The sequence below is a fragment of the Globicephala melas genome, chromosome 7, assembly GCF_963455315.2.
Source record: "Globicephala melas chromosome 7, mGloMel1.2, whole genome shotgun sequence".
NCBI lineage: Eukaryota > Metazoa > Chordata > Mammalia > Artiodactyla > Delphinidae > Globicephala > Globicephala melas.
Genome location: NC_083320.1, coordinates 34,455,920 through 34,474,947, shown reverse-complemented (window position 1 = coordinate 34,474,947; position 19,028 = coordinate 34,455,920). Strand labels below are relative to the sequence as shown.

The 19,028-nt window shown below is 40.1% G+C and overlaps 2 protein-coding genes and 1 non-coding gene across 7 annotated transcripts in view; 2 read left to right on the top strand and 1 right to left on the bottom strand.

Annotated features, from left to right (window-relative positions):
- Positions 1 to 1,153: 1,153 nt before the first annotated feature.
- On the bottom strand, positions 1,154 to 10,921 carry PPIL3 (peptidylprolyl isomerase like 3). The gene is made up of 7 exons (XM_030855150.3): positions 10,559 to 10,921; positions 9,947 to 10,020; positions 8,901 to 8,975; positions 6,853 to 6,946; positions 6,413 to 6,480; positions 4,202 to 4,320; positions 1,154 to 1,906 (listed from the first exon to the last, which is right to left on the bottom strand). Exons 2-7 carry the CDS (start codon positions 9,947 to 9,949, stop codon positions 1,780 to 1,782), a joined length of 486 nt encoding a protein of 161 aa, XP_030711010.1. The 5' UTR covers positions 9,950 to 10,020; positions 10,559 to 10,921; the 3' UTR covers positions 1,154 to 1,779.
- LOC115852907 (U6 spliceosomal RNA) lies at positions 3,182 to 3,288 on the top strand. The gene has a single exon (XR_004039305.1). It is a non-coding gene; the product is annotated as a U6 spliceosomal RNA (small nuclear RNA).
- Positions 10,922 to 10,962: 41 nt separating the features above from the next.
- NIF3L1 (NGG1 interacting factor 3 like 1) overlaps positions 10,963 to 19,028 on the top strand; it is a 26,191-nt gene continuing 18,125 nt past the window's right edge. For 3 of the 5 annotated variants that reach the window (XR_009564568.2, XR_009564569.2, XM_060302077.2), the window contains exons 1-4: positions 13,292 to 13,427; positions 13,613 to 14,073; positions 14,923 to 15,085; positions 17,620 to 17,746. Coding sequence is in view for 3 of the 5 variants with exons in the window: in XM_060302077.2 (XP_060158060.1) it covers positions 13,638 to 14,073; positions 14,923 to 15,085; positions 17,620 to 17,746 (726 nt within the window). In the remaining 2 variants the exon portion in view is untranslated. Of the gene's footprint in view, positions 10,998 to 13,290; positions 13,428 to 13,612; positions 14,074 to 14,922; positions 15,086 to 17,619; positions 17,747 to 19,028 lie in introns of those variants that run through there. The other 2 variants (XM_030855120.2, XM_060302078.1) reach the window with 2 other exon arrangements.

Here is a 19,028-nt window from a genome sequence, read left to right as displayed (position 1 = left end):
TAGCTGGGGAACCACATTACTTTCGTTTTAAAGAGAACTTGGGTTGATCAGCAATATTCTAGTCTTCTGAGTAGTTTATACTTACTGCCAAGTAATACATGGAACAGAATGTCAATTACCCAACTGCTAATGTGATCAGTGAACCAGTCAATTCAGTGTGAGTGGACAGAAATCAACGTTCTGGATTTTGATCCTCATGGTAGTCTATGAGAGGCCCAAAGGGGAGCCAGTATACCTCCCTATCTATGAGATCCTTATGGGTACAACTAAGCAGACATAAGAATAAGACATAAGAATGAGCTCTAAGAACCCAGAAGTCATATCTGTAGCACTAAAAAAATGGCACAGTTTGGAATAAAAATTGAGGCAATGTCAGTCAGCACAAAAACTTCCTGACAATCAGTAAAATACTCTTAAGAGTGGTGACAAAAATTCAATGACATGTTTGGAGAAGAAAGATATCAAGTATAAGAAGTGGCAAACCAAATTCTGGCCTAAAAGAGGCCTTAATACCAATTCTAGAAACTAATGGTTAAATTAAAAAGGTGAAACAAAACATGAGGGCATTAGTGTAACTGGCCCCTCAGTTTAGTGTAAGGTATGGAAGGTACCAATAGTAATAAGAGAATAACTGCAAGCTAACTCCCTAATTGCAGTTAAGAAAGAATCAATTAGATCAGCCATCTGCAGAAATGATACAAACGAAGAAATGTTTGGTATCAGTTTTAGAAATACCCCAAATCTAACCTAGGTGATCTAGACAGTGAGTGGGACATAGTTCTTTAACAAATCAATGGTAGAGCCTGATAAATGGCCTGATTAGGTGAGAGTCCTGATATGGTTAAGAGCACAGCTTCCATTTACTTGCTACAGAACACTTACTACATGCCAGAAGCTTTATACACACTATTTCATTTAATCCTCACAAGAGTCATGTGAAGGATCATTTATGTATGAGAAAGTTAAAGCTTGGAGATATTAACTTGCCTAAAGTTAATATTAGGGGGCAGAGCTGTGATTCAAACCCAAACCAGAACTCTACAACTAATTGTATTTTTCAAATGGATCATCTGTAGAACTCTATCCTGCATTATATTTCTTTTTTACCCTGCATTTTGAAAAGATATATATATATTTTTTAAGAGTTTTATTTATTTATTTATTTATTTTTAACATCTTTATTGGGGTATAATTGCTTTACAAGAAAAGATATATTTTTTTAAAATGTTCCATGGGCACATGAGTTGGGAAATTCTGAGTGTTTACTGTACTTCGAGACTTCTCTGAGCCTTTACTATAAAGACCAGGGAAAATAACAACTGGATTGACCGGCCTTTCCAGGCCATCTCTTTATTTGTCCTTCCTCTTTCTAACTGTATAAAGTAAATAATTAATAGAAAATAATATTTCCAGGATGTGGACTACATATGGTAGGAGCATGTAATTAGGGTGCTCAACAATGCCTGGATTTGAGACTCAGCATTTTAAAATGAATATTTATATGGAAAAACAAAATTAAACATAGGGTTTTTTTAAAAAAATTAAAGAAATGCATTAGGTAATAGTTACAGTAAAGAATACCCTCTAAGAATAGGAGTAAAAGCTGTTTGGCTTCCCTTGGTACCACCAACTCATAGAAGATCTTAGCTGTAAACAAGCAGATCTTAGTTGTAAACAAGCTGTATAATGATGCAATCTCTGACATAATTAAATCTGGGTAAACCATAATAGGTGTGTTCCTTGAATAGTTTGCCAAGTATTTGTCCAGGTCTATTACAGCTACTGAGCAAATGGGTTGGCATGAATAGTTATGTCCTTAATGTGTACATCATTAAGAGGTCGATATGTCTTCTCATTTACTGGTAACTTCTCCAATTCATCTAGAGTCTCCAGACCATCTATTACCCTGAAAGAGAAACAATATAATGTTTGAAAATATCCTGAGATTGAAACATAATATCCAAATACCTATAGCAATTACAGTCTCACCATGTCTCATAGTTCTTTGAATTCCCCAGTTGAGTGTACAATAAAATGTCGCTTTGATTTTCTGCCATAGGTAGGGGCCAAAATTCAGAAACAAAAATTCATTTTTATGCCTTTAGACAACAATAGCAATGGAAAGGAATATTCCCACCAAAGTATCTAAACATTGCATTCGGCCTCATTCACATGGAATAGCTACAAATGGGGCCAATATAACCAGTCATAAGGTTTTCTTTGTTATAGGAAAAACCTGGAGAAAGTATGTAAGGATGACACTAGTATTATCAGTACTGCCCTACACTGAAGGTCCTGAAGTGGGTGGCCTCTTTGCACTTTATTGTTTAAATACAGTGTTTTTATTTTTTGCTTCTGGACAACAAAAAACAATATTCAGAATAGGAGAAGATAAGCTCAACAGTTATGCCACTTCCAGCAAGCCCACTTCATGTTTCTATCAAGAAAAAATATATATATATTGAGAGCTATCCTTCTAATATGTTCTAGAAAGTTAGTCTAAAACATTTGCTAAGAAAAAGTGGCTTTTTAGATAATACCTCCTAGTGCAATTCAAATCAATTCCTAAGACATACTATGTACTTTAAAAAAAGAACAGATTTCCATTTTATTTTACATTTCCACTAAAGTGATACTATAACCAAAGCCTTTGGATTTTACACCCAAATGTAGGACAATTAAGGTCTTGAAATTATAAGTTTTAAATGCTTTCCCATGGGAAGGAAATCCAAACAAGAGGGGATATAGGTATATGTATAGCTGATTCATTTTGCTGTACAGTAGAAACTAACACAACATTGTAAAGCAACTATACTCCAGTAAAAACTAACTAACTAACTAAAGGCTTTCCTACCTTCTGGGTCAGTAAGAGAGAAAGAGGGTATAAGAAACAGATCTCAGGCAAAAAAGGGCATGTAGAATTGAAGCAAGTAAGCCTAGTTAAGTATCTGGGACATGGGCCCCTTTGAGAACCAGTGGAAAGCTATGTACCCTTTTTCTCAGAAAAATGTATGTGCATATATACAAAACAATTTCAAGGAGGTACTGGACCAAAGATTAAGAATTCTTGTTCTAAACTCTACAGTTTTTTTTTACCAATCCAGTAAGATAAGTCCTAGTAATTACTAATCAATAATTCTGAATGGTGGGTTAAGGGAGAAAAGAAAAAAAAGGGAGTCTGGTGCTCGCTTCGGCAGCACATATACTAAAATTGGAACGATACAGAGAAGGTTAGCATGGCCCCTGCACACGGATGACACGCACATTCGTGAAGCCCACAAAAACTACTAAAGGCTATAATATTCCTTTTCATTGATTATTACTAATCTATAAATTAGACATGTATATGGAATAAAAAAGAAAAGCTGTAGACTCTTCTATTTTTAATTAACCTAGCTTGGCATTCAAACTGTTAAATAAAACAAACTCTAAAACTGTGCCTTGGTTTATTAAGCACAGTAAATATTTGTTGACAAACTGACTTCCTGTTGATTTATAAAAGCAATTCCCAGGTAGAGGGCTTGTAATGGATATTCTTGCAGAGACTGCTAAACACTCCCTAGGATCCAATCTCCCCTTCTTATTCACAGAGGCCTGGTTTTATTGCGAGTGGCAATATGTCTGGCTAAGAAACACTGCCTACCCTCCCTTGTAGGTAAGTTCTGGGCTTTCCAGGAGAGCTCTTGAGAAAGGGGCTGACTCAGCTGGCAAGCACCTTTGCCCTTCCTCCTTCTTCCTACTTGGAGTACAACTGTTCCGGCTGGGGCTGTGCTGCCCAAGCTATGGCCATGAAGTGAGCTTCAGAATGATAGCTAAAGACGGTTGAGAAGAAAGACAGAGGCACCTGGAACACTGGTGATACAATAGAACCACTATCACATACCATCTTGTTTAAGCAACTGTTTTTCAGATGTGTTAGTTGATGCAAGATGCTATTCTTAATGAAAACAGATACATAGTGTTAACTTGCATAATGATCCTGAAAAAATAGTACTGGCCCTTCTTTTACAAAATAATAAAACTGAGGCTCAGAGAGGTTGTACGTCTCCCAAGGTCACAGGGCTGTTACGTGGTGGACTTAAATTTCAGGTACATTTAGCTCTCATACTGCTCTTTGAGTATTAGTTATGCTATCATCACAGCCACTCATATGCATCCTTTGCATTGAAATTCCAAAGAAAACCATAACCAGAATACTCACTTTCCAAATACTGTGTATTTCATGTCCAGATGTGGCTGCTTCCCATAGGTGATGAAGAACTGAGATCCATTGGTGTTTGGGCCATTATTAGCCATAGATACAACACCTCTAACGTTGTGCTGAAAAAGAAAGACCAAAGTATTAGCTGTTTTTACGTAAGTATTCCAAATAAAGGACTGAAACAAGACGTGCACTCTACCTTCCCAGTATTTAAGGGATCAAGAAAACATGTAATCATCTTCCATTAGGGCTAATCCAAATGTTCAGTTTCTGTATTATCTGTATCTCTGGAAACTTGTATCTAAGTTGTTTATATATATATATATATATATATATATATATATCTCTCAAATCACATTCCCCAATTAATTTCACCTTTGGAGAAGCAGAGCCACAAACACTTTTGGCAATACCAATGTATAATAGAAATAATCCTTACATTTATATTAAGGAACAGTGTGCTGGCATGAAATGATCAGGCAGACAACAAAACCAAAATCCCCATAATCTCTTCACATATACACTGGACTCTGGCTAGTTTCCTTATCTGTAAAACAAGGGAGGTTGGACTAATTCAGCGGTTTATTCATAATTCAAATGCTCACAAGGGTTACCAGATAATAAATTGATAATTGGGCAGAATGTAAACGTTAGGGAATGGTGGAGCCTGGCAAAAGGAATAGTGTAGCTCTTGCCTCATGACGTTTACAATCTTTTTAAACCAATGGCCATAGAGAATGAATCTGTGGGTCTTCCATCCATGGGCAGTCAGTTTATAACCCCAGGACTGGATGATCTAAGGAAGGCCTTGTCTAACTCTAATATTCATGATACTGTTTGCTATACAAGGGACTGTGTACAGGAATTAAAAGGACTTTACTGATAAGATTGAAGACAGAGCTGTCTTACAGGGAGATGCCCAAATATAAAATATACTAAAGGTAACGCCAATGATTACTCTATCTTTAGCTATTCATCAGGGGACACTAATAAGACAAACTACAGAGATGCAGCTTCATAGAGATATTAATGCTTTACCGTTCCCTAAAAGGTGATTACCAATAACATATGTAGTGTTTGATACATACATAAGAATATATGTACCACTTACAACTTAATAAAATCAGCACCCATTAACCTATTTCCAAGTTTTAAGAATTAAAATTTACCAAACTGTTGCATATGCCTATGTGCTCCTCTCAGTTATTACTTCAGCCTCTCCAAGAGGTAACCAGTGTTCTGATATCTTTACATTCAATACATGCCTATACAATATATTGTTTCCTTTTGCTTGTTTCTGAGCTCTATAAAATAGTATCATACTATTTGTAGTCTTCTGGGAAATGATTTCTACACTTAACATTATGTTTCTAAGATTCATACATGTATACATAGCTGTAGTTCTGATTTCTTTCACTGTATAACATTTTACTTCTGAATATACTACGACTTGTCCATTCAAAGATCAATAGACATTGTTTCTAGACTTTTGTTATTACCAATAGTACTCTAGGAACACTCTTGTACATGCTTCCTAGTGCACATGTACATGAATTTCTCTAGGGTAAACATGTGGGAATGGAATTTCTGGGTTAGAGTACATGAATATTCAATACGCATCCTCAACTCTGGTATATAAGAAAATAGTTCTTAACCTTGTCTGTCTAGGAATCACGAGGGAACCTTAAAATACAATCGAGGTCCTAATCAGTTCTACTGACTTTTTCTCTAGACTTAGGGAGGTAAGGCCCTAATCTTTTATAGTTTTAAAACTTCCACAGGTGAATCTGTAACAGCAAAGTTTGAAAACCACTGGCATAGGATGACAGATTAGTACCAAGGAAGCAGTCATTCATTAATGCCTAAAAAATCATTTCATTTCCAATTCAGAAAAAGGATGACTTTTTTTTTTTTTTTTTTTTTTGCGGTACGCGGGCCTCTCACTGTTGTGGCCTCTCCCGTTGCGGAACACAGGCACCAGATGCGCAGGCTCAGTGGCCACGGCCCACGGGCCCAGCCGCTCCGCGGCATGTGGGATCTTCCCAGACTGGGGCACGAACCCATGTCCCCTGCATTGGCAGGCAGACTCTCAACCACTGCGCCACCAGGGAAGCCCAATTATTTTAACCTGTATTATTACAACATATGTATCAAAGTTTCCAAGTGTAAACATAGCATGAAAAAATAGATTTTGAAGTATTTTGGATTTACCTTAAGATATTCACTGTATTCATCTTCAAATTTCTTGCCCCAGATACTGCTACCTCCTCTTCCAGTACCTATATTACAAGACGAACAAATGAAAGAAAGTATTTAATTAAAGCTGAAAAAGGGTTCATTTTCTAAACATAAGGGCTAGTTTATATAGCATAACCCTTTAAATACAAATAAAATTTGGTACGTCCTCTCTTACTTACCAAAATTGAACTTTAAAAACCATAAAAATAAAATATCTCTACAAAAACCAAAACCCCTCCTTATCAATATTGTTCATACTTTAGGGCTCGGTGCTAGTACCTTCTGCTTAAAAATTTCTTGCTAAGGTAAGTTATAAAAACCCCACATGCTTTTATTTTTCTCTTCTTTGTCTAGTCTCTTCTTCACACTACATACCCTAGGTATACACCCTAGGTATTACTGGAATAACTTACCTGTTGGATCTCCTGTTTGAACCATGAAACCCTTGATATTTCTATGAAATATACAGCCATTGTAGTAATTACTGGCACAAAGAGCCAAGAAATTCTGAAGAGAATAAAAACAATGATTGAGAAATGATGTAGCAGAAGATAAGAACCATTTAAGATTTAAGAATATTTAAGATAAAGAACCAATTGTAGGGACTTCCCTGGTGGCACAGTGGTTAAGAATCTGCCTGCCAATGCAGGGGACATAGGTTCGAGCCCTGGTCCAGGAAGATCCCACATGCCGCGGAGCAACTAAGCCTGTGTGCCACAACTACTGAGCCTGCGCCCTGGAGTCCGCACACCTAGAGACCATGCTCCACAACAAGAGAAGTCACTGCAATGAGAAGCCCACTCACCACAACTAGAGAAAGCCTGCGCACATTAACAAAGACACAACACAGCCAAACAAACAAACAAAAAAAAGCCAATTGTATTTATTGAAAACACTACAACAACCTATTTAAATGATATCTTTTAGGCATTACTTTGGATAATGTCACTGCCTAAAACTCTTCAATAGCTTCCTTCTGTTCTTGAAATAAAATGCAAAATCCTCAGGAGGGCCTAGCAAGCCCTGCATGACCCAGCCTACTTCTACATCATCATAATGATAATAACCCCTTCCCTGCTGCTTACTGTGTTAACCCCATCAGGCTTCTGAAAATTCATCCAAAAAACACAGGCTTTCCCACCTTAAGGCCCTTGTACCTGCTATTTCTATACCTGGAATATTCTTTTTTTTTTTTTTTGCGGTATGCGGGCCTTTCACTGTTGTGGCCTCTCCAGTTGCAGAGCACAGTCATCCAGACGCGCAGGCTCAGCGGCCATGGCTCACGGGCCCAGCCGCTCCGCGGCATATGGGATCCTCCCAGACCGGGGCACGAACCCGCGTCCCCTGCGTCGGCAGGCGGAATCCCAACCACTGTGCCACCAGGGAAGCCCTGGAATGTTCTTTTTATAAGTCCTTCCAGAGAGATGCCTTCATTACCTTTCACACTCAGTTTTTTGTTGTTTTCTTTTTTGCGGTACTTGGTCCTCTCACTGTTGTGGCCTTTCCCGTTGCGGAGCACAGGCTCCGGACACGCAGGCTCAGCGGCCATGGCTCACGGGCCCAGCTGCTCCACAGCATGTGGGATCTTCCCCGACAGGGGCACGAACCCGTGTCCCCTGCATCGGCAGGCAGACTCTCAACCACTGCGCCACCAGGGAAGCCTTCGCACTGTTTTTAAAGCATCACTTTCTTGGCTAGGCTTGCCCTCACCTTCTTTTAAATAAATCCTTTCCCATTATTCTCTATCTCACAACTTTATTTCCTTCAAAGCATTATTACCCTCTAGAATTACTTTTTTTCTAGAATGAATCTTCCCCCCTGCCTATCTTCCCGGGTAGAATATTAGCTCCACAATAGCAAGGCATGTCTCTTGTTCATCACTGTAGTTCTAGTTGCTGGCAAGATAGCCTTCCATAAATAAATTACTTAATGAATGAATATATATAGCTGACTCTTTTTCCTTCTTGTATTTCTCTCTTTTTTTTTTTTTTTGGCTGAGCCACGAAGCTTGCAGGATCTTAGTTCCCTGACCAGGGACTGAACCTGGGCCATGGCAGTGAAAGTACCAAGTCCTAACCACTGGACCGCCAGGGACCGCCTCTTTTTTCCTTGTTTAAATGACAAGGATAGAACCTTGTCATTTAAACAAGTAAAATAATGTATGGAACAGTTCTCTTACCTAATATCTAATGATTATTTACATTTCTTGAGGAAAATGAGCCAAAGGAAAAAGATACCAGCCACTCTGTGGTTAGAGAAAAATTCTCTACCCTTTCTTTGATCCAACTTTGACATCAGAAAAAGAAGTGTAAATTAGACCAGAAATTATCATTGTGGGTTTTTCTTGACAATAGTTTTATAGAAACTTTTTTTTGGATGTTGTTTAAGTTAGATGACTCAATTTCAAAATGGTTATCCTGTTGCATTAACTCATCTTTTATACATACATTACGCTACTCACTTCACATGTTTTGGGTGTCCTCTCACAGAAGACTTCGATTTTAATATCACCTACATCTGTATGCAGTGTCACCGACTAAAAAGGAGAGAGAATGTGAGAACGAATGAGATTTCTTCAGGTGACTTTGTGCACTGTATCATTTCCCTAACTAGATATTAAAGATAACTACCTGAATAAAAACAGAAAGAAACACCATTTCAGAGATGATCCACCCACACAGTATCTCTGAGAGATAAGTTGTATTTCTTCAAAATTTATTTCAGCAGTAGAAAAAAAATTCCAGAAGAGAAATATAAATGTTAAGGTAAAATGACATCTATGCTAAAATATTTGGGAGCAAATATTGTGATGGAAATAATCATTTTAAGTTTGAATATTTCATCAATAAAAATAAAAAGTTTTTATGTATTACTGACTTAAGTGGCAATTCACTAAGTCATTAATATATATTGAAAAATAGTAAGAAAATGACTTTTACAAACATAGTTTCCACCATCTCCCTTATGTAATTTAATTGCGAGAGACTTAAAAAACAATTTCTTTCTCCACTAAAGACAACAGACATAAAAAGCGTCAGTGTTTTCAGATCGTAAAAGTGCAAAGGTAACCAGAGTACTTCTTCTTGCTTGCTTTTTGTTTAATCTGTTGTTTTGGTAGCTAGAATATTCCTTTTGTTACCCCATTCCAGAGAGGGTGGAAAACTTCTGAGGCTTCCTTTTAAAATTCTCTTCTTACAATAGTTGTCCACCTTAGATCAAGAGCAAAAGGATCCAATCAAAATGACCACACCTGGCTATGCTCTCTGACCCTGCAACACCACCTTTCCATCTCTATCCATCTTGTATCAATCTTTTTCCATAAAAGGTAAATTCTGTGTTTTAAGTGAAAAACATAAAGAATCTGAAATCACTTTACACTGTATGCTTCTACAGATTATCATTGCTCTGTTTTGTCACTGAAATTTCCATGCAGTTTTATTTCCCTTGACTGAATTTCTAAAAATTACTTATAATGAAAGACATTCATAAGAATTCTGTAAAATTTACCATTTTTCTTCTTGATGCTTTCAGGAAGTACTGTTACTTTCTCAGTTTACTGAGAGAAGTTCAAAAACGAGCCTCTATTTCCAAAAGAAAAAACAATTAAATTCACTTCCCTCTCTTAACTCACACTTGCTCATCTTTACCGCATATTTAAGAGAAAAAGTCTCGATGAGCACCCATCCTGCCCCAAGTAATAAAAACCCGGTTATGAAAGCGATCAGGCGATACTACTCGTCTCAAGCCCCTCAACTCCTACTTCCACTGCTCACTCTTCACGGGCCGGGTACATTCCCGCCTTGGGGTCTAAGCACTGGGTGTTCCCCTTGCCTGGAACACGTACACTCAGACATCTGTACGGCTATTTTCCTCACCTCCAAGTCTCTTCTCGAAAGTCTGGTCTGGACCTGGTAACTCTATTTAAACCTGCCTTAACGATTTCCTTTTCCATAGCACTTAGCACTAATATACTCTATGCTTTACTAATTGTCTTATTTCAACAACACCCTCCCCGTACAGAATACTCATTGGAAGCAGTCCAAGAACTAACATACACAGCGCTCTGCGAGCATTTGAGTTAAGTGAATGAAAGAATAAGTGACGTTACCCCATACTTACTTAACCACTTCGATTAGCACAGCGGTTGTTAAAAGAGCAAAGGTACAATCGCAGTTGCCCCCACGGGTCTGCAGATTCGAAATTAAGTTTCTTCAGGCCACCGGAGGTCGAGCAAGGGACCTATTAGAGAGAACGCCCCTCACCTGCTCGCCTCCTCCCTCCGCCCCCTCCTCCCTGTCTCAAACCAAACGACTAGAACTAGGGAGACACTAATTTCTCCCCACCAGGTACACTTTTGACTATGAAAGGGTCAAAATTATCTTTTAATAATTACACTAGGACAACAAGCGTAACTCTGGTCATTCTCTAGAAGTGCCTTGGGCTCAGTCGCAAAGCCGGAAAGACCACCTCCGACCGGCTCCCCCGCCCCGCCCACTTTCACGAAGCCGGGAACTTCCGCGCAGGACCGGAAATAGCGCTCGCGGAGTTCCCGGGGCTGGTGAGTCTTGGGCGGGTTAAGTTTCAGCGTGAGTAGCTGAGGCCATGGCGGCGGGCTGTGGTTTACGAACCTGCTACAGCGAAAGGTGGCAGGGGAGGAGATAGGCGCAGAAAACTGGCTTGCCGCGGGAGAGCATAGCACTCTAGAGGGGCCGGGGACTTAACTTACGGACTTATCGGCTGTGCCACCTGCGCTCTTCATTGTTCTAGAAAAGGCCTGAAGGGGGACTGAAACAAGAGGGCGCAGTTTGCAGGCTGTAAAGTGGGCCTTGCTAATGAATCTTAATAATAAATAGTGCAGACTCTAGGCCAGGCATTGTTCCCAGCTTCACGGTTAAATCTTGCAACCACGCTGTAAGCTGGGCACTATTATTTGCACCCTTCAGAGGTGGAAACCACAGAGGTAGAGTCCTCAGAGACAGCTGTGGCTTTGGGAGTCAGTCTGGTTTTAGAGTCGGTCGGTGCTCTTCCCACCATGCTCTGCAGCCTCCCATTCTCGTTAATTGTGACTTAAAGCTACTCAGCTTCGTAGGAAATGGGGAGTGTTTTGTTACTTACAATGTCTCCTTCAAATGTAACAGTAGGTAACAGAACCGGCGTGGTGGCCCATTAGAGCTTCACTTTAGGGCTTGCCAGATTTAGAAGAGTCTGGAGAGTGGAGTAGTATCAGGACGTGGAATCTGGAGAGTGGAAGTGGTATAAGGACCCTTAGAAGATCTTCCAAGACCCCAGTTTCGAGTGGTTCCACCTCACTCCAAACTGTATATTGAATAAGTGCATTAAATATTTCTTTTTTTATTATTTTATTTTATTTTTGTCTGCATTGGGTCTTCGTTGCTGCACGCAGGCTTTCTCTACTTGCGGCGAGCGTGGGCTACTCTTGGTTGCGGTGCGCAGGCTTCTCCTTGCGGTGGCTTCTCTTGTTGCGGAGCCCAGGCTCTAGGCATGCGGGCTTCAGTAGTTGTGGCTCACGGGCTCTAGAGCGAGGGCGCAATAGTTGTGGAGCACGGGCTTAGTTGTTCCATGGCCGGTGGGATCTTCCCGGACCAGGTCTGGAACCCGTGTCCCCTGCATTGGCAGGCTAATTCGTAACCACTGTGCCACCAGGGAAGTCCCAATATTAAATATTTCTGCATACAAATATTGAAAAAAATTTGCTTTTGAAATTGAGTTATGAGTATTTCATTAAATTTACAATTGACTATGCTTTCTTGTTAATTATTTTGCATACCATGAAATGCTTTTCTTCAAAAACAAAAGTGCTCATAGATACTACATTTAAGAATGGAGCAGACAGTGTTTTGTATTGGATATAGATGTCTATAAGGCTTACAGACTGTGTGGGCCCTTACATCTTCACCTCTCCCACCTCTTGATTCTGGCCTTTGTGTGGCAGGTAGCTGTTGGCTCAGGGGCAGCAGCTCCTGCCCTTTCCTGCCTTGACCCTACCCATTCACAGAGTGACTCACCTGTGCATCCCATGGTTCTGGCTGCCGATAAAACACTTAACTTTTTTTTTTTAAACTAATATATTTTTTTGAATTTTATTTTATTTATTTTTTATACAGCAGTTTCTTATTAGTTATCTACTTTATACATATTAGTGTATACATGTCAATCCCAATCTCCCAGTTCATCCTACCACCACCCATACCCCGCCACTTTCCCCCCTTGGTGTCCGTACAAAACACTTAACTTTTTAAATATGTTATTGTTACTCTTTTGATAAAGCACTTTTTAATGTCAGTATGTACCACCCTAACTCCAAATTCTGCTATGATGGGGGAAGTGGGACTGTGTCAGTCTGTATAGTAAGCATTTAGTGCTGGCCTATGTTGGTCATCCTGAGATACAGAAAAGGTAGTTTCTGTCCTCCAGTAGCTTTAGCGTAGTGGGGGAGACAGACAAACAGGAATATAATATTATGAGAATAACTAGTGCAAAAGCAGGTGGGACAGGGAGAGGGACGACACTGAAAAGGAAGGTTTGTCAAGAAAAGCTTTATTTAGGAAGTCGAAAGGGTCTTGGAAGGAAGGGTAATATTTAGAGAAATGGAGAAGGGTGGTTGAAGCACAGGTGGGGAGAACAAGAACAAGGGTGTGGGTTTCCCTGGGGGCGCAGTGGTTGGGTGTCCGCCTGCCGATGCAGGGGACACGGGTTCGTGCCCCGGTCCGGGAAGATCCCACATGCCGCGGAGCGGCTGGGCCCATGAGCCATGGCCGCTGAGCCTGCGCGTCCGGAGCCTGTGCTCTGCAGCGGGAGAGGCCACGACAGTGAGAGGCCTGCGTACCGCAAAAAAAAAAAAAAAAGAACAAGGGTGTGTGGGAGGGGGCAGGGAGGAGGAAAGGAACATAGTTGTGTGTTGTGCACCAGGTTTGTGCAAGGTGACTTAAGCATATTAATCCATTTACTCCTCCAGACGGCCTGTGAGGTAAGTTATAGTGTCTCCATTTTGTAGATGAGAAAACAAGCTCAGAGAGGTTAAATGACTTACCTATGATACCATGTGCCAGTAAGTGGCAGAGCCAGTATTTGAAGCCAGGCACGTAGGACTACAGCTCTTTTGCTCATATGCTTTGCTGTCTCAAAGGTCCATTTTCTGTGTTTTGACTTCAGATACTCAGTTTTACCTGACTTCTGCATGTTGTCATCTCGTGTACGCCTGGTCCCCACGACAGTCCGCCTAATCCATTCCCTGATCTGCAGTTCTTCCCGTTCCTTCATGGATCTAAAGACTCTCCTTTCCTCCTTGAATGACTTTGCATCCCTCTCATTTGCTGAGAGTTGGGACAATGTTGGATTACTGGTGGAACCAAGCCCACCACACACTGTAAACACGCTCTTCCTAACCAATGATTTGACAGAAGAAGTGATGGAGGAGGCACTGCAGAAGAAGGCAGATCTCATTCTCTCCTACCATCCACCCATTTTCCGACCTATGAAGCGTATCACCTGGAAAACCTGGAAAGAGCGCCTGGTGATCCGGGCACTGGAGAACAGAGTCGGGATCTACTCTCCTCACACGGCCTATGATGCTGCTCCGCAGGGAGTCAACAACTGGCTGGCTAAAGGGCTTGGTGAGAAGCCTCTTGTTCTTTCATGTTCAGTATTTTCCCTACCAGTGCTTTGAAATTTTAGAATGTATTTCCAGTAGTGTTTTAACTGCTTTAGGGATGGGGACCATTATTCTACTTTCATATATTTTAAAATAATCTTGCTGAAATCTGGCAATTAAATTGCATTTGAAAAATGAAATTTTTATCCTTAGTGAACAAGGACAGCATAGGAAGTCTTCATTTTTGATCGAGCTTTGTGATTCCTTACTCATGTGGCACAGTGCCTGGCACTCAGGCACTCCAGAAACGCTTGTTAAACTGAACTGAAAGCTTCAAGCCTCTCCAAAATATACTTCATATGCCAATCAAATAGAGTTTTATTGAATTAGTCCTTATGCCCAGCACAATGAGGGAATTCAGCATATGTGTTTTAGCAAGTCTTTTTAGTTTACTCATTTTGGGCTGAAGCTTCTGTGATGATATAATCTGGATTACTGTGGTCAAGTAAATTATGAACATCTGCGACTTGAATCATAGTTTACATGAGTAAATTTAGTAAGCAGTCGCAATTCTATATGTTATGTAAAAATTCATGAGTCAGTCTTGTCCAACTTTTTGTGATATTTATGAGTCTTCTGGAAAATCTGAAAATAAATTTGATTATGTATGTCTGTACTAAATCCCTAAATTACGGGGATTGTTGAATGTATATATAAGGGATATGTATGTGTGTGTATATTATATAAGCATCTGAGAATGAATCTTTTCAAAAATACTCATTTCTTAGAAGTTTTGCCCATAGTGGTTTATCTTTCTAATTTTTAAATAAACCCACAAAAACTCCAATTTCTGACAATTTTTTCTTTCTAGGAGTTTGCACCTCCAGGCCCATCCATGCTTCCAGAGCTCCTGACTACCCCACGGAGGGAACACACAGAGTAGAATTCAATGTTACCCACACCCAAGACCTGGACAAAGTCATTTCTGCAGTGAAAGGAATTGCAGGTGTATCTGTCACTTCTTTTTCTGCTAGGTACAATATCTTTTCCTCTTTTTGTGTATATTAATTTGTAAGAATCTTTCTTACAGATTCTATAACTCTGTTATTTAAGTTTGCAGCAAATCACTTTCCTAGGGTGGGTTTACAAAGCAGCATAATTCTCATTTGCCTGCAGGTCCCTAAGGAGAACCATGGGATCTTTTCAAAGCAAAAAAATAAAAATTTTCTATGTGGGAGAGACTATATCACACATCCTACAGTATTTCTAATCCTCCTGGCAATGTTGAAAGTTAATTTTACCTTAGGGTATGCAGATATACCCTAGTTATATGCTGATAACATAGGTTTACTTTTATCAGTTCCTAGCAAATGATGATTCCCAAACACTTGAAAAGAAAGATACATTAAAGTGCCTCTTGGAAGGTCAATCATTTATTTAATTAGGGCTGAGATACCAAAAGGTTGCTTCAGGGACATCCCTGGTGGCGCAGGAGTTAAGAATCCGCCTGCCAGTGCAGGGGACACGGGTTCGAACCCTGGTCCGGGAAGATCCCACATGCCGTGGAGCAACTAAGCCCGCATGCCACAACTACTGAAGCCCGCACACCTAGAGCCCATGCTCCGCAGCAAGAGAAGCCACTGCAATGAGAAGCCTGCATACCGTAACGAAGAGTAGCCCCCGGTTGCTGCACAGCAACAAAGACCCAATGCAGCCAAAAATAAATTAATTAATTAATTAAAAAAAAAATGTTGCTTCATTAGAGATTTTTTTGGGGGCTGATTTACCCTAATACCTACTAAAGCATCGTAAAAGACAAGTTATACAAAGCTAGGACTTAATAATTGTTAAAAAAAACGATAGGTACAATGACTTTTTTATAAAATGGAAATCTGTTGCGCGAACCCGCGTCCCCCGCATCGGCAGGCGGACTCTCAACCACTGCGCCACCAGGGGAGCCCAAAAATGACTCTTTGATGAGTGGTTTTTAAGTGTAGATACATTACAGTAAAATCGTAGTAAATGTCCTCTAATAATATTGGGGAATTCCAAGAATCTTAAGAAAAATTGTTTATAAGATTTTGCATAGGTTCCAGTCATGGTGTCTTTTACCATACTGAAATACTGTGTAAATACTGAAATTAAAATTATACAAATAAAGCATGAAAAATTTAAGCAATACAAAAGTTCTCCTTGTCCCCTCTACTCAATCCCAGTATCTTCAACTCAAGTTGTCTTTTCCTTTGTTTTCAGAGAAGTGGGTATCTTTCCAAACATGTATAGGGACACAAAGAAGTGTGTAGTTTTGTCTTATTCATTGCTTTCTTAATTAAATGGTATGCTGCATTTGTCTTTTTAACTTAAGATGTCTTAGAAATCTATCCATGTATGTCTCTCTTTTTAATTGCTACACAGTGTTTATCATGAATGTACTGTAATTTCTTGAAGTATTCCTCTTCCTAACTGATGGACTTTTTAAAACACTGATGCACATTTAGTTTGGTTCCAGTTTCTCCATATTACAGGTAATATCGGGGATTTACCATTAGATTGGGGGCCAGGCATTGTTTTTGCTTTTTCTTTTCAAATCTCTACAGATGGTTCCAGTGTTGAAACTACACTTCCACATTATCTTGTAAGGTGTCTTAGTTCTAGAATTCTATGATTATATTTAGAGTATATGGTTAAATACAAAACTTTCTTGGTGCTAGTTGTTTTGGAGAGGCTCTGGGGCATTGGTTTTTTTTTTTTTTTTTGGGCTGTGCCCCATGGCTTACAGGATCTTAGTTCCCCAACCAGGGATCCAGGGATTGAAGGGATTGAACCCGGACCCCAGCAGTGAAAGCACCGTGTCCTAACCACAGAACCACCAGGGAATTCCCAAGGGCATTGCTTTTTTTATTTTATTTATTTATTTTTTTTTAAGGGCATTGCTTTTTAAAGGGTGATTCAGGGACCTCTGAATCATTGCTAACGGGTGCTTATGAAAAATGCAGATTTTGGGCTTTATCCTAGATCTGTGTAATTAGAATGGGGTTTGCCTGAGGATCTGTCCAGGAGATTCTTGTATTCAATGATGTTTGAAAATTAACTTTTCTAGGGCTTAAAAAAAATTCAGTTTGCCCCAGCCCCATTCATAGATGTTCTGTTTCACTGGATCTATGGAAGGGTCCAGCAGCTGTTATTTTAAGAAGACAGCAGGAGATTTCTGATGCACAACCAGGACTAAGAACTGTTCTAGAACAGGGGTTTCAGAGTGAGGTCCCTGGACCAGCAACATCAGCATCACCTGGAACTTGTTAGAAAGATAAATTCTTAGCCCCCACTCGGACCTACTGAATTAGAAACTCTGGGGGTAGGGCCCAGCAGTCTGTTTTAATAAGGCCATGAGATGATTTTGATGCATGTGAAAGTTTGAGAAACACTATTCTAGAAAATAGTTTGGCTTGGAATTAAGTCCTAAATTCCATATAAATCTGATCTCCTATTATAGGAGGTTGTAAACTGTGGATTCTTTTAAATACATTGTTTATATTTATCCTAAACCAGGAAGTGACTTTTTTTCTAGGTCTGATGATGAAGAACAAACACGGCTCAGTCTGAATTGTACTCAGCAAGCTTTAATGCAGGTGGTGGCTTTTCTTTCCCAGAACAGACAATATTATCAGAAGACTGAAATTCTGTCATTGGAGAAGGTAATAAAAAACATGTTACTGTGCATTTTTGTTTGACAATTCATATGTAAATTATTAGATGTAAAGTGGTGATTGAGGGCATGTCATGCCCTGGAAAGTATATTTAAAACTGGAGACGTGGGCTTTCCTGGTTGCGCAGTGGTTGAGAGTCCGCCTGCCGATGTAGGGGACACGGGTTCGTGCCCCGGTCCAGGAAGATCCCACATGCCGCGGAGCGGCGGGACCCGTGAGCCATGGCCGCTGAGCCTGTGCGTCCGGAGCCTGTGCTCTGCAACGGGAGAGGCCACAACAGTGAGAGGCCCGCGTACCGCAAAAAAAAAGAAAACAAAAAAAAAACGGAGACGTTTCAGGAATAAGAAAATGTTGGAACTTGTCTTAGTCCGTTCGGGCTACTATAATATGTTTGGACTGCTATAACAGAGTGCCACAGACTGGATAGCTTATAAACAACAGAAAGTTACTTCTCACAGTTTTGGAGGCTGGAAAGTCCAAGATCATGGCACTGGTAGATTTGGAGTGGTGTCTGGTGGGAGTTCACTTTGTGGTTCAAAGATGGTGCCTTCCCTCTGTGTTCTCACATGGTGGAGGGGACTAAGGATCTCTCTGGAGCCTCTTTTCTAAAGCACTAATCCCATTCGTGTGGGTTCCAGCCTCATGACTTAAGTACCTCCTAAAGGCTACACCTCCTAATCCGTAGGTTAGGATTTCAACCTATGAATTTGAGGGGGACGGAAACATTTAGACCATAGTGGTACTTCTTCAGGATTAGAGACTCAGTTACAGGTTCAGTCTCTTATCTTATACCCTATGCCTGGACCGTTTTTATTCATTCTTTTAACTTGACAGCCGTTTGTATGATGATTCCTATGTCTTTACTTCCTGTCTCAGAATGCTTTCTTAAGGTAAAAGATAAAAATTTTAAAAGAACCTATATTTCCAGCCACTTTCTGAACATTTTCCACTTATGACTCTTACAAGTATTTAAAATCCAATATATACAAGTATTGACCTTATCCCCATACCACGCCTTTAAATACCACTTTTTTCCGTTTTATTGGTGGCATCATCATCTATCTTATTTGCGGTTTGCACAACTCTCCCTTGCCCCTGTAAATCCAAGCCCTGCTGATTCTGTCCCTAAATCTACAAATGTTTCTCCTCTCTGTTTGCTTCGCCACCACAGTAGTTGAAACTCTCATCTTCTCTCACTTGGGATATGAGTAGTCTCCTGAGTGGGCGCCTACAGGAGACAATCCAGGCTTTTTAGCTTAGAGTGTGAAGC